Source organism: Anabas testudineus, chromosome 8 (genome assembly GCF_900324465.2).
Source record: "Anabas testudineus chromosome 8, fAnaTes1.2, whole genome shotgun sequence".
In the NCBI taxonomy this organism is placed as follows: Eukaryota; Metazoa; Chordata; class Actinopteri; order Anabantiformes; family Anabantidae; genus Anabas; species Anabas testudineus.
This window is the reverse complement of record NC_046617.1, coordinates 17,850,851-17,865,242: the sequence shown is the minus strand read 5'-3', so window position 1 is coordinate 17,865,242 and position 14,392 is coordinate 17,850,851. Positions and strand designations below refer to the sequence as shown.

General features: G+C 42.3%; 1 protein-coding gene across 2 annotated transcripts; it reads right to left on the bottom strand.

Annotated features, from left to right (window-relative positions):
- Positions 1 to 10,045, bottom strand: zgc:112183 (Rab26 domain-containing protein). Of its 2 annotated transcripts, XM_026358160.1 has the most exons (9): positions 9,443 to 10,037; positions 8,419 to 8,529; positions 6,505 to 6,546; positions 4,930 to 4,996; positions 4,711 to 4,763; positions 4,244 to 4,309; positions 3,416 to 3,472; positions 3,261 to 3,337; positions 1 to 1,243 (listed from the first exon to the last, which is right to left on the bottom strand). In XM_026358160.1, exons 1-9 carry the CDS (start codon positions 9,551 to 9,553, stop codon positions 1,141 to 1,143), a joined length of 687 nt encoding a protein of 228 aa, XP_026213945.1. In that variant the 5' UTR covers positions 9,554 to 10,037; the 3' UTR covers positions 1 to 1,140. The 2 variants fall into 2 exon arrangements, with proteins under 2 accessions (XP_026213945.1, XP_026213954.1); XM_026358169.1 differs by lacking the exon at positions 8,419 to 8,529 and having other exon boundaries at positions 9,443 to 10,045.
- Positions 10,046 to 14,392: the final 4,347 nt, after the last annotated feature.

The following is a 14,392-nucleotide window of genomic DNA, read 5'->3' as shown; positions in this document are numbered from 1 at the left end:
TGCCACTCAGTGGTTTATTAACCTCAGCACATCCTGTCATCATCTTCAGTGACTCCCATCCTCCACTGCAAGTCCTCAACACACACAAGGACACACAGACGCGACCGACTTCAATAAAACAACGCCACGTACATTACAAAATATACTTTGTTTATATATAGAATATGACAACAAAGCACTTTTTCATGGCACTTTGTGATCACGGTGACGCCTCAGAAGAGGGACAAATGTGACATAGAGCAAGATCGACAAGCAAACATTCATAATGAACATCGTACAAAGGAACGAGTTACACAATGTGAACAAATACAGCTTCGGTACAGTCCAGACAACAACATCCATCATTAAAAGGAGACAATGTTTGAGAGCGCTGTGAAAACGGGGAGAAACAGCATGCTAATGAACCTCTAAACAAAATAATGGAAAGAATCTCTTTGTATGGAGCCTGGAGCAACAGTGGGATGAGTCTGCAGCACGGGTACATGTACAGTACTTTGAATGAAGTTTTTCTGGCCCTGAATTGAATGTACAGACACACACGCAGTGGGCGAGCGCCCTCTAAACGTTGGCTTTATTCTATCTAACAACAGTACAGATGTGAACAAACAGGATAAGTTAAGCTACAACCTGACCGTGAGACTGAAGTCCACTTCTCACATACAGTAAATTCTCAAAGGATAAAGATGGAGACTGTAAGGCCAAAAGGGATTCAGTTCACTGCCTAGTAAAACTGGGACGAACAAACTCAGGGCTGCATGGCAAAATGCTATATCCACATCAACTGATTGTATAAAACTTCCATTTATCAAGAGTAGAATGGCAAATCTGTTCTCTCTTTTGTCCCTGCAGATGAATATAGCATTTCAGATTTTAAAACTCCTGACTCCTGTTTGATACGAGCGTCACCACAAAGACCACAAACATTTCTACACGACATAGAAGTAGATTTTAATTCACATTTCAGATTAAGGAATGGCAGTCGATCCAGGTTCCTTTTCATTCACCTAAAAGCTCAGCGGAGAAGACAAAGACGTCCGCTTCTCAGGCTCGATGCTGGGATTGGCTTTTCACAAGACAGCAGACATTTCTACCCTCCACCCTTCCTCCTTTTGCTCGTCTCTTTCTGCGTGGCGATCAGCATCAGAGGCCACAGCAGCCAGACTTGTGCTTCTGAGACTCGATGTAGTCGTGGATCTGGAACTTGGGCTCATTCGGCTGCTGCGTCGCTCTGTGCTTCAGCTCCCTGATGGAGAGAGAGGGAGAGAGACACACAGGAAATAAGACACAGAGGGGGTGGATGTGTGGGATGGAGCACAGACAGGGCAAGCAAATCTAGAAAATGAGAAAGGAAGAGAAATAAGAAATAAAAAAAAACAAGCGAGCGGTGGAGAAAAAGATCAGTCTGTTCTGAGATTTAATCAAAATGCTTCAGGAATAAATGATTTAACTTGTATTCACAAACACCCCACATGACAACAGGAAATCAGCACTATTTTCTCCCACAGCTCTGCAAACACGCTGTGCAAACACTCATTTTTAGACTAAATAACAATCCCTTTTATATTTCCTGCCATTCAATAAGAAAGGTGTGTACACAGAGAAGAATCTGAAATGACACAGTTAATGCTTGAGATCCACAGGGAGCTTCAAATATGCACAATCCCATTATAACGAGTCAACGGGAACAAACATCAAATTAGCCGAAAAACCATTACAGTGTATTAGTTTCAGGATTCAGAGCTTGTGTCACGTCAGAGGAACGTATAAAAACACACGACCCAGAGAGTCTAAACCAAGGTGTCGGCCGATTAAGGTACAAAACCTTTACATAGAATGGATTCAGCAAAAGATAAGATAAGCTGTGCCTTGTTTCTAGCACCTTCCCCTCTCTCTCTGTCTCCCTTGTGTTCACGTCATACTTTCGTCTCTCTCCTTCTGTGTGTTTATTCTTTTCTCGAATATGTGTGAATGGTGTGTTCAGGTTTTGGCTCGTGTGTTTATGTAGTCTGTCCTCTTTCCAGGTCTTCACGGTGGAGACCAAGCTCAGGTCCTGCTTAACAGATAACTGATCTGTTTCTTTTCCTTTTCAGATTTCTGTCATTTATTTCTTTTATAGTTTTATTTTTGGGAGAATTCAAGGACAGGGATGGGCAATTCAAGTCCTCAAGGCTGCTGAGCGTGCTTGTTTCCCCAACAATCCACACCCTGAATACTGACTGCCAGGTAAATACGGTCTTAATACTCTACTCCACCCCGATCTAAGATGGCATCTTCCTGCTTCTGATTGACTGAACACACCTGAGAGGAGCTGGGAGGACTGGTATGGTTGGACCTGGTCAAAGGACACAGGGTGTTGAGTGTTGTTGATGTGATTTGTCATATTAGTGGCCACTCTAGCTGAACCTTCTGTTTATTAGTCCAGAAGTGTTTTTACTAAACTGATCCTGAATTCATTTTGGTGCCATGAGCAAAACAATGTTTTGGGGATAATTTGAACAAAGCTCCATAACATTTTAGATGTAATTCTCAAAATAAGGACAATAAAGAATATCAGGATGTCATAGGTTTTTATAGAATACTACATATTAGATATTAGAGATGGACTTCGTGCAGCCTCCTTTCTCCTACAAGAGCGTTTTACAACATATTAAGAACCTGGCTGCAGGGATTTGCTCCCATTCAGCCACACGAGTGTTAGTGAGGTCCAACACTGATGTTGGGTGATAAGATCTGGCTCCCAGGCTCTGCTCCAGTTCATCCCAAAAGTGTCTGATACAGGCCTCTGTACTGCAGAAAATGTCTTGGTGGTTATGATATAAAACCAAAGGGGACTTCCTGCAGAGAAACTGCTTCTACAAAGATGGAACTTAATGTCTAATAGTTCCTGTATCCGATCCTAAACGAGTCAGTGTCTCATGTCTCTATCCTCCCACTCTACAAACTACAAAATGAGCACAAACTTGCAAATTAATTGCAAGAGAAGAAGTATTCAGCATACATGTATAATTATCACCACATAATTATAATTAATACAACCTAAATCTGCATTTTATTTCATTTTTTATAATTTTGGGGCAGCAAGTTAAAGCTGTAACCAAAGTATTCGCATATTATTACCATATTAATGAGCCTGTTAGCAAACAATTATGTATTTACACATCCGGCAGACACGGAAGAACAGTACATTTTCTATGGGTTCTTCACTCCCTGTACACACACACACTCATTTCATCCATTTTTAATATCAAAATGAGACTTACTTTGCTATAGCGAGAAAGGCCAGCTCCACGTTGACTCCTGTCTTTGCACTTGTCTCCATAAATGGTACCCCATACTCCTAAGATGGAAAAATCATTAGAGGAGTAAGTGGAGTGTCTGTTGTTGAAAATACAACCGAATGAGGCTTATATGTTACCTTGGCCAGCTTCTCGCCTTCCTCTGTCTTCACAACCCTCTCTGCAGCCATGTCTGACTGTAAGACAACAGTGGGAAATGAGAACAAGTCATCACGGCGCAGGTGAAGGGTCACAGATTCACCATGCCATTAGCTACAGTGATGCACCATCATGTCAGCCTGCACATCCTCTTATCTGGCAGCTCTCCCGCCAGCTGGAGAGCCAGAGCTCCTTCAGACTGATGAGATGTCAGAAAACTCCTCCAGCAGAAGAGCAGCACTACCACAGACTCATGCCGCCAGTCCTGCTGCTCTCACAGCAAACGATCTGAGCTGCTGCTGTGTGACACCTTCGACCCTGGAGAAAGGTTGAGTCGTCTCTGAGCCACCAGAGGGAGCTTTTAGATATATTAGCAATGACTGCTGGTTGCAATGAGACATGAAATTTTCCATTTTCATCAACATCTGCACTGTGGGGAAAATAGTGTAGTGTTCACATGGCTTTGTTTTGAATGTATCTTTGCATAATAGTGGCTGATGGGTAACAAATCAATGCGCTGATGTGTACTCTCACAAGTATAACTTCATTCTGAGAATGGACCAATTTTATTTTCCCTGCAGTGTAGTGTGACCATTAAAAACAAATAAACGATGGCGCACAAGTAGAATAAGACAGTGTAAATGTTATGAATGTTTGCTTTCGTGCACATGCTGCACAGTAGAAGCATTTCCTAGCTTTTAGGCGTCCTCATGTCTGTTTACGTGTGATAAGAGCGTGTTGAAATCGTGCTAAGGGAGCAGCTATCCACCTGATCTTTCTATGTAACGCAAAAAGGAAGCTTTGCTCACCTTGTTGCCGAGCAACATGATGACCACATCCTTCTGGGCATACTCGTGTATTTCAGTCAGCCAAGCCTTTAAAAGTAAAAAAGGATGGACCGAAACAGGAGGGGAGGAGAAAGAGAGATTGCTTTATTAACAAAACAAATGCCACTGCTTAATAACTACATTTCCCTTCTCTCCTGTGCCTTGTATTATCACCATCCTCTAATCAATCACAGGGACACCGAGACGCTTATCCTTGAACACCTTTATTGTTTTTCATTACTGAAACTCAGAACGGCGTAGCCAAGCAAACAATAACATCTTGTCATTTCCGAGGGGGGCCGTGAGAACATGTTGGAAGCCCTCATGGCGCTGTGCACGTAAACAGCGTGAGGTGTTATGTTTAGAATGAGGAAGTGAAAATGAAGAGAGAGTAGAGCGGAGGTGGGGAAAGAAAGAGGGGGAGGACAAGTAATTTGAGACAGTCTTACCCTGATGTTGTCAAATGATGGCTTGTTGGTTATATCGTACAGCAAAAGTAACGCTGTAAAAATGAAACAGAAGAGTAGTTTGGTTGCACCTTTGTTGTTTTGTTGTTAGTTGCACACCGTCTTATGTAACACACACATCAACACCTACACAGGCTTTTTATGCACACTGCTAAAAAGTACAGAGCACAAGGAAGTGAAATGTTTAAAAGCAAAGGTTACCCTGGGCATCTCTGTAGTAGGCGTGTGTTACGCTGCGGAATCTCTCTTGGCCGGCCGTGTCCCAGATCTGCATTAAAAAAACACATGATTACACATCATAACGCTAACGAGGGAAACCTACACAACCAGCAACTCTACATACACACCACTGTACCCTCCAAATCTGAGATGCAATATCAAAAACTATTTTATTTAAATTTAGCTAAAACCAGAATCAGGAAAAAATTTAGTAATAAAATGAGCTTATTGTATATATTTTATCAAAAATGCTAAAAGACAGCCAAAACAGCTAGCGACTATGGAATATTTCTTCCAACTATAAACTATAATTAAAACATCAATTATTATAAACTTACATTTTGATAATTTGCTTTGTTAACACTTGAATAGGCCATTTGGTCATAGAGAAACTTCTAATTTTGGTAAATGGTAGGCTAACCTAGCTTAGCAGAAAATCCTGAGTTAACTTCAAATCTGTTCTCCAAGTTTAGTAAAAAATTGTTGATTGTTTAATGACAACTAAAAATCAATCAGCGCAAAAGAGACTGATTTAGTATGCTAATGAACTAGCTAATAATAATAATAATAATAATAATAAAATAAATCATTATCCACTATAAAGTCAAAATATAGTAACAAGAAGTAGTTGAAACTATAAACTGACTGATACTATTTATGTTTTAAATTTTAATGCCTTAAAAGTTCATTCCACTCCAATCTAATCCACAGCAGGAAAACAGATATCCAATAAAGTTAGATTTATTTACTTTTCATCTTGTTTTTTATTTTGGTTTGGGTTTTTGAATTGGCCTATTTAACCCATAAGAAACCAGACCCATGTCTGCTGAAAGGAACTTTTATGTGGGATATGAAACAAACAAAATAGACCAAGTGTAAACTACACCCTAATTACACCTGGATAAAACATAATCCACCTGAGAAAGCTCAACTGTCCAGCACAACAAGGCGTCCAGTACTCCATGTTACATACTACGCTGCCAGACAGGACACAGTTTAGTTTTAGTAAATTAAAAAGTTCGTTAGTAAACTACTAAATCCTATTGATTCCAGTGTAAATAAGATGTTACATCCCATGTTACTGAGTTTATTCAGCGAGTCTGAACATTTCCGCCTCTTATTCCTGTTACCACAATGTCTGCGCTTTTGTGGGACAGTGGATTTATGGTGGCAGAATCTATTTTGGAATTAATTACAGGATTTTATCATGTGCTAGGCTCGTGCAAGACAGAAGAAGTGGAGGATTTCCTCGAGCAAGCAGAGGAATCTAATTTCAGCACCTCCTACTCAGTGTTGAATGAACGGGTTATGATGATAGACGGGTATCTGCCTTAGACTAACATGCTGGCAGATAACCCAGAGTCTCTTATCTACTACATTATATCACACTAAATGTAAACCACAGAGATTGATTGGATTGGCAGCGTAAACAACAGCAGCAAATTGGGTCAAACTACTATTTGCTAATTACTTTCCAGAATAATTTGGAGTCTAAAGATGAGTTTAGGTCATTTGGCAACCTGGCTGTACTATTGGTGTAAAGGTGCACGGTCTTACCTGCAGTTTGACTTTCAGATTGTCCACATCCACCACTTTGTTCTACACAGAACAAAAAAAAAAAGAGCCATTAAAGGCTGACAATGCAGCATATGCTTCTGAAACTGGAGTGGAATGAATGACGAACATCACAGCAGACTAAAAAAGCTCAGCATGTGGCAAAAGAAACAAGGCAACTAAAAGTAGCTTTGAATGCTGGCAGAGAAAGCAATTTGCACCACCCACACAACAACAAGGTCTTGGGATTAGACTTAATTACACAACAGTGCGAAAGACGACTGGCAGCATAACAACAGACTCCCCCGTTAATTTCCTGCAGCCCTGTAGGGGTGCCCTCTGATTTCCTATAGAGCACTTGGCCTAAAATAGTTTCAGCACCCCAGCTAAAAAAGACTAAATATTGTGACTATTGTTCATGCTGAAAGGGCGAAATTAAGGGTGGAAGTGGAAATAAAAGGATTCAGTTTCTTTCTCGTGCTGTATTTTGGTAGTCTAGTAGTCTTGTGTTACCGTGACCTGCTGCAGGAACAAGCACAGGCCACACACATATTTTAACAACTAACAAAAAACACAACAACCACCAAACCGAGACGTGAGTGTTGCAAATGTTCTGCAGCACTTCCTCGATCACTTCATAACCTCTTATCAGCCACAGGTCATCACAAACAGCCCCTGCATTTCCTGAGAATGCAGGAAATAAGACACAAGAAATGCAGAGGGAGCTCCACAGAAACAATAGCAACCTCTGCAATGTGTGCAAAGCTGCCACTGGAAGCTGGAGCTGCCACCTGCTGAAACCTGTGCCTTGACAGAATGGACATGGTTCAACCCTTGCATTAGTTGCCATGGGTTTCCATCCCCCCCCTCGTAATTATGACGTGAGAGGAGCCTGCATGCTGAGTAACTGCTACAAGGAAATATGCTGAAAATAGACCAGCCTTGTTACAAGCTGGCACCACAACCCGCCTGCCTTTCATAGCATATTGACTCAGAATATTCTATTTTAAGCAGCTTTTACCCCCTTTGAAAAGTAAACAAGTAAACAAAAGCGATGCTTCTGAATGAAGAGCATGACACAGAACCCATCAAATCAGCGCCGCCGCTCTCTTTAATGGATTTTATGAATGCACTTCTAGCTGCTGTACCTGTTGAATTTTGAATCTTGAACGGGGATAAAAGGAGATGCCCGTGGTTCTGAATAGAGAACGTCCACACAGCTTCATCTGTCAAGCGTCCATTATGCTCCCTGATGTCTACATCACCACCATCCCAAGAAAACAATGCATCACTCTGGCTAATGCAACGCAATTTCCTCTTCAAACCCCCCTACTTGACTTGCCATTAGTGTGAGTGTTTTGCCTCGATTTGAGGCAAATGGGAAGCCGGGGAGGGGGAGGCGTAAAGACCACTTGCTGCTAACAGCCTATTTTCATGTTCGCCCCAGTAGAGGAAGATACTGTATTGTATTGTAGAAATTAGCCTCATATTCATCAACAATCACTGTGTGTGTGTGTGTGTGTCAGCAGTGTGACTCCTCTAGGACCGAGTTGAGCTGCAGCCAATCTTTTCAGGAGACAGGGACGTGGGCAGGCATCTGCCAAGACATTTATGAAGCCATCTCCAGCGCCTAGCAGCACAAGTGGTCTGTGAACCTGACTGATTGGTGAGAGGATTTGTACATTTGGTGCTATCATCACGGCATGATGAAGTGTTCGGTGTGGAAATAACGTGATAATTGGCCTGATGTCACTCTAACAAGTGGATCTCTTGTTGCTTTGTCAACATCATTAAGTTGTTTTTCAGATTTCAATGTTTCCTCAGAAGAGTAACGAGAAAATAACACAAATGGCAAACTTTAATGAACAATAAGGAACAATATTATTAGTCTGGACTGTTAAACAGTCTCACTCTCACCCTAAAGTCTATTCCAACGGTGGCTATAAAGTTGCCTCCAAGAAATGCCCCATCTTTAAAGCGCACCAAGAGGCACGTCTTCCCCACGGCTGAGTCTCCCAGCAGCATCACCTGGAGCAAACCCACCACCAGAGAGAGGGATACACAGGTTACAAACACTGACAGCATTCAATTTACAACCTGCATGAAGAGGAAACCAAACCTGAGGCTCGTGTTGCATAAATTATTCTGCAAGCAAGTGAGAAAGAATATTTCACAACATGGAGTGTGGTGTTTAAATCAGATGTTTGTGTTGTAAAATACGGAGTTAATGTGTCAGCTCACTGCAATTTTTAAATGATATGGCGGATAGAGCTACAGTACACTACAGACTGTGTTGATCCAATGTTGACAGAGCTGCCAGCAACATGTGACACTCTACCAGTACTGGAGAGGGGGCTCAACACGTTTGAAGCCAGCTCTGTAATTTTACTCTCATCGTTGTGCAGCATGCATCCTTCCTCTAAAACGAATCAATATAATTACAACAACAGGATGTGTAATTATACAATCCACCCCGAATCATGTGATGCAAACCTTATATGCTCTTCACACGGCTCACAATGACTCACAGCTCCATAAACATGACACGCAAACACAGTTAAACAATTAAACTCCAAACTTTTCCTCCTGTCTGTGCGTCTTCATCAGCAGCTCCAGTTGCGCATAAGGAGCTTTTATAAATATTTAATGGGAGGGTTTGTAAGGAGCAACAAGTACACCCTCGGCAAATATTTGCATCAGTAAGGGCGGACAAAACAACCTTGATACAAACACTGAGCACGGACTGTTTAACAGGGAGGATGCATGAAGCCTGACGCTTTTCACCCAGGTTAGGAGTGAGCACATGTGAAGAGCCACTAATCATGTTGTTGCTGGTGCTGCTGCAGGTACACCCAGTTGTTCCTGTCCAACCTCCAGTAAATGTAGACACCTGTTCCACCAGCAATAAAAAGAAATCAACACACAAGACGGAAATACACACCTTAAAGGCAATATCATAATACTCGTTAATAGAAGCGCATCGCTCCAACACATATTTGGACGTTCCGTTTTTAGTCTGCTTGTCCGTCAACGATGCCTTTCTTGTGGACATCGCAATGCCAAGAAAAAGGTGTAAAGGCTAAGAAGCCAAACCAGTTATTTCCGAAATGTGTCCAAGAAAGACGCGCACGGTGTCTGGTCAAGATCTCCTCCGCCACTCAGTCCGAGTCTCTGCCAGCTTCCAGCTCCTCTGCTCGCATACTGCGTGTGGACCCAAATTGATCACCGGGCGCTTCCCAAGCAGAAAAAAAAAAAAAAAAATCACACCTTAAAAGATGGAAAGACGGAAGCGACGATGAAAACTTGACAAACAAGCAGCAGCGGCGGCGCTTCGGCGTCTGCGTCCACCTCCGGCGAGGAAAGCAGTTAATGGCACACAGGCGGAAACATTTCTCTGATTTCGCAGCGCGGAGCGGTGCATCCTGGCGTGGGCAGATGATTAACGGAGTGTGTGAGGACGTCAGCGGCTCGTCTGCGTTTCCTTACGAGGGGAACAGAGGTCTGTCTCTCGGGGGTCACACTGTCCCCAAACAGCTGCAAGGGGTCAAGCGCGCAGATGGCTGACTCATTCAGCTCAGGTGGTGCTCCATCCTTCAGTGGGTCAGAGGTGATGGCAAAGCCGACTGAACTGTGGCCTGTTAGTTTAAATTAGGAATTTATTAATATGATAACGAATACATTGGAGCAAAGGGCGCAGAGCAGGGGGTTGGACGCCTCCATGTTTGTGCGCAAACATGTCCAAATTCTACATTAACGTGTTATCTACAAATAAACGCCTTCATAAATCATCTGTGGCTTCTTTAAAGCCATTTTTTTTTTATCTGTAATGAACCTTAAGGCAAATTAACAATTATCAACAACAGATAGTTCTATAAATATCTCCCATCCTTTCCTTTAATTAGCATGTCATACATGTTTAAAATGGTTTCTCTGAGACTTATTTCGCATTCAAATCTGAAAGTGAGTCTCGTTTCCTGCAGTGTTTGTCTCCCCCCAGTGTTTAATCTTAAGAAAAGGCTCCTCTCTGTGGGGACAGGAGTGATGACACCTGGTCTGGGATCATGTTTATTATATGACTGACATGTCATATCTTGTTTAAACACAGGCGTCACACCCAGGTGAAAGCAGAACCTCACCCTCTGACATCATCATATTTATTGACTGACTGGTTTTAAAGCTGAGAGACGAGGTTCTCAGATGTTCCGTGGGTTCTCATAAAGCATTAAGAAGAGCAGTTGTATTTGCAGGTGCTGCCTTTTACGCTTGACTTTAAATCCCATAGATGTTTGCAGCAGAATAGGATTTTCTCCTGCAGTATGTTTTTAAATTTAAGTTGCACACAAACACAAACCTAACGTGACATGGCAAAGCCAATTTTATACTTTCTCACAGATTTCTTCCTCCTCTATGCTGCTCGAATGGCAATGACACAGAGCCAAAGTTATCACTGTCACAGCAGAAGCGTCATTCACTAAATGAGCCATACATCTTTCCTGTTGGTTCCAGTTGCCACACAGAGTAAACCCCCTCCCCACATGTCACAAAGCATAAAATCAGCCTTGTTTAAAACAGCTTCGTTACACACATCCAGCAGCAAACAGCCTGCTGCTTTGACATTCATTAGGATTAGTAGGACTCTCTTAGAAAGTGGCATCATTAACCATAATGAAGATTGTAATAAATGCAGTGAGAAGATGCAACATCCCACACTGGAGATCGCCACTGATTCATGCAAGACTTCACAAACACACTGAGAAAGTCAAACACTCCACAGCCGAGAAACAGAGAAGGTCTTCTTCGCTGTTATGTCACGACTTCAGCGCAAACAGCCCATCGCAGTGACATGTCCTTCTCATCAAGTCAACAACATAACAGAAGGGGGAGGAGGGAGAGAAAACACAGACGAGGGAGAAGCAAGAGAGTGCAGAACAGATCCAGAGCGGGGAGGGCGTGTGGAGGACAGGAAGCCAGGAACTCACCGTGAAGCCGATGCCAACGGTTGAGGTGAAGGAGCTCGGGATGAACTTGCCCTGGTCGAACTGAACCAGCAGAGAGGTCTTGCCCACGCCGCTGTCTCCCACCAGGATGGTCTGCAGAGAGAGTCGCACAGAGAGGCTAGACTGTGTTTGCAGACTCTGCTGCTGCCCGAGGCCAGAACACAGTGTGGTCTCATAGTGTAGGTTACTGTACATGTGCATGTTGCTCAGTGGTCTGTAAGGTGATGTGACAGCTGGAGACTCGCTTAATAGCTTCAGTATGGGAAGGAAACCTGAAAATATAGAGGGAATGTGTTCATGTTTCACTGGATCAAGGGTGGGAGCTCACATCTTAGGCTGATGTCCTGCTGTTTGTTCTTACATCCTCACTGTCTCTGAATTATTGCACTTTCATGCCCATAGATAATAGAGACTTTCCAAATGTTATAGATTTTATATTAAAACACCATGATAATCTTATAAAACACAAAATAGACGGTTAACACAGAAGGTTTCTTTACTTTTAGGCTTGTGATTCAGTAAAAATAGCGTCTGGTAGAGTTTGGTTGAGTGAGTTCATCAGGACATGAACTGTGGTAAGACTTGGTTCATCAGACACAAACCGAACATTTATCACCCCCTCCTCCGGCCAAACGGTGCAGCATTACAGCACGCAGAGTTCTGCTGTGCATTTACTTTAATCACTGAAATCCACGACTGCTGCACATTTGACTTTCCTGTCCTGTTACATGCTCAACTTCACGACAGTTTGAGCAGATGCACAGGATGAAAATCAGAGACGATCTGGTTCTTTAAAGTGGATATTTGCTGAGTTCTCTTTGAAGATGTTGAAGAAGCTTCATTAATTCAGCAAATAGACAGTGACCTTTAAAACAAAACTACACCAAAAACGAATAATCTTCACATGGGATGAAGCTGTTTTGTCTTCAAATAGCAGAAATTAAAAGACGTGTTTGTCGAGACCAGATCCAGACATGCACCCGCAGTGGAAACAGGCACACATTGGCCCTCGAGTACAAATGATGCAGACCGTGGTGAGTTGTGAAGTGGATGACTCACAGTGCAACGGGGGGAAAGATGTGCAACGTTTCGCCAGCGTGCAACCAACATATTACTATTTCATGCTTCCTTCATCAAATGTTGATGCAGTAAACGTTCTCCGGACGGTTGTGGAGCAGAGCTGCAGTGAGGGGGCAGCTTATCTCCACGAAGCACTCGGGCCCTGATGTTGGAGTGAGGGTACAGGTGGGGGGCTTTTACTGTGGCAAGGGGCCCATAACAGGAAGTAGGATGCTAAATTTGTCTCCATGGCAACGTGACATTTCCCCAGAGATGTCCCATAATGAGATAATTACCATGAAACTGCAGAGAGGAAACCCAAGACTGTCATATACAGCATGCTGCACTGTGGTAGAGCAGCAGAAAGCTCGACCAGCCTTTACTCCACACACCAGCCCATAGATTTCAAGGTATGCGCTTTAAAGGGGCTAATTAATTTCAACCAACTTATCATATTATCGTTAACAATATGAGCAGTGCTGCGCAGGCTATCTCACAGACAGCAGAATGGAGAGAACAGCGGCGCTCTGTCTCATCTTTCCCAGTCGAGGAGACGGTTTAATTATGCAGCAGATGTTTTTTTTACATGCTGATAACTTTACATTAAACCTTCGTGTTAATTGCTACTGAACTTAAAAGCATCGCACCAAAATGTAGAAAAACAGACATTTTGACGTCAGCCAAGTTAGTTCTTGTAAAACAATGATTAGTTTTGAGATTTAGCATTTTCTCCTTTTGTTTTCTCATTTCCAACTGAGGCCGATTCTTCTCTGACACTTTCTCACAGTGCGACCAGTTGTTCCTTTTTAGCCTAAAGAAGCTGAAGCCATCTGTATCGAGTATTCACACACACACACACACACACACACACAGAATAATAATTTAACAAAAATGAACACTCGACAATATTCTTTGCAGGCACATGCAGAAGGGGATTTTCTGCATTACATTGTACTCAGAGGATTAACAAAATGTCAGTCACAATACTGATGATAAACTAAACAATGTGGTGTAAAGATGTCATTTACTAACAGTCACATGTAGTTTTACAGTTTTTACACATCATAACAAATACTAGATACTGTATCATGACATTTTCAATGCAGTGGTTCCCCAACATGGGAACATGGGAGTCAGGAGGCTCTGTAAAATCTGAGTCTCAGTATTTGTACTTTAGTTGAGTATTGAATTTTATGTAACTTTATACATAACAATTTGAAAATTAAGATTGTATATTAAAAACAAACAGTAATCTTTAGAACATCACCTTGTGTGTCAATTCTTCATCATAAGGGACGTTCTGTCTGTCCTCTGAGTCCGAGTCCGGTGCGGGTGACCTGTCTGAACAAACCGTCTCCATCTCCTCGTGTGCTCCACAGTTATCATCCATCTCCTTTATTCTACTGGAGTTTCTGAGCAGGCGATTTCCTGCAACTACAGATTTAAACTTCCTCTTCTCCCGTTTCATCCAGATCTTTGTGTCCTCAAGTTTATATCCTCAACAAAGACGTGGAATTACACCGAGTCGTGTGGATACGTGCACACAGGCCTGACTAAATATTTATAAGGAAAAGTTCCAGGTATAGGACCAACAGGAAGTGTAGCTTACAGTATTTATGAAGTAACATTATGAAAAGCATTTCTGCAAGGAAGTGGCTTCAAGGAGGTGTTCAGCACTCTGGAGAGCTCCCACTCCTTCATTTATTTTGAAGACAATAAAACTTTTACATTTATTGAAAGTAGTTAAAGAACTCCAGGAATTATCACTTTAATACCAGCAGACGCAATCAAAGTGATTAGAGACGTGTAAAGAAGATAGACGACTTTCATTAAAG

Bases quoted from the DNA above. Each gene is read 5' to 3' on its own strand.
- zgc:112183 (XM_026358160.1), bottom strand. From the start codon at position 9,553: ATGTCCACAAGAAAGGCATCGTTGACGGACAAGCAGACTAAAAACGGA. The intron at 4,764-4,929 runs GTAACCTTTGCT...TCATTTTTACAG, and splicing joins CTACTACAGAGATGCCCAGG to CGTTACTTTTGCTGTACGAT. The intron at 3,473-4,243 runs GTGAGCAAAGCT...GTTGTCTTACAG, and splicing joins TCATGTTGCTCGGCAACAAG to TCAGACATGGCTGCAGAGAG.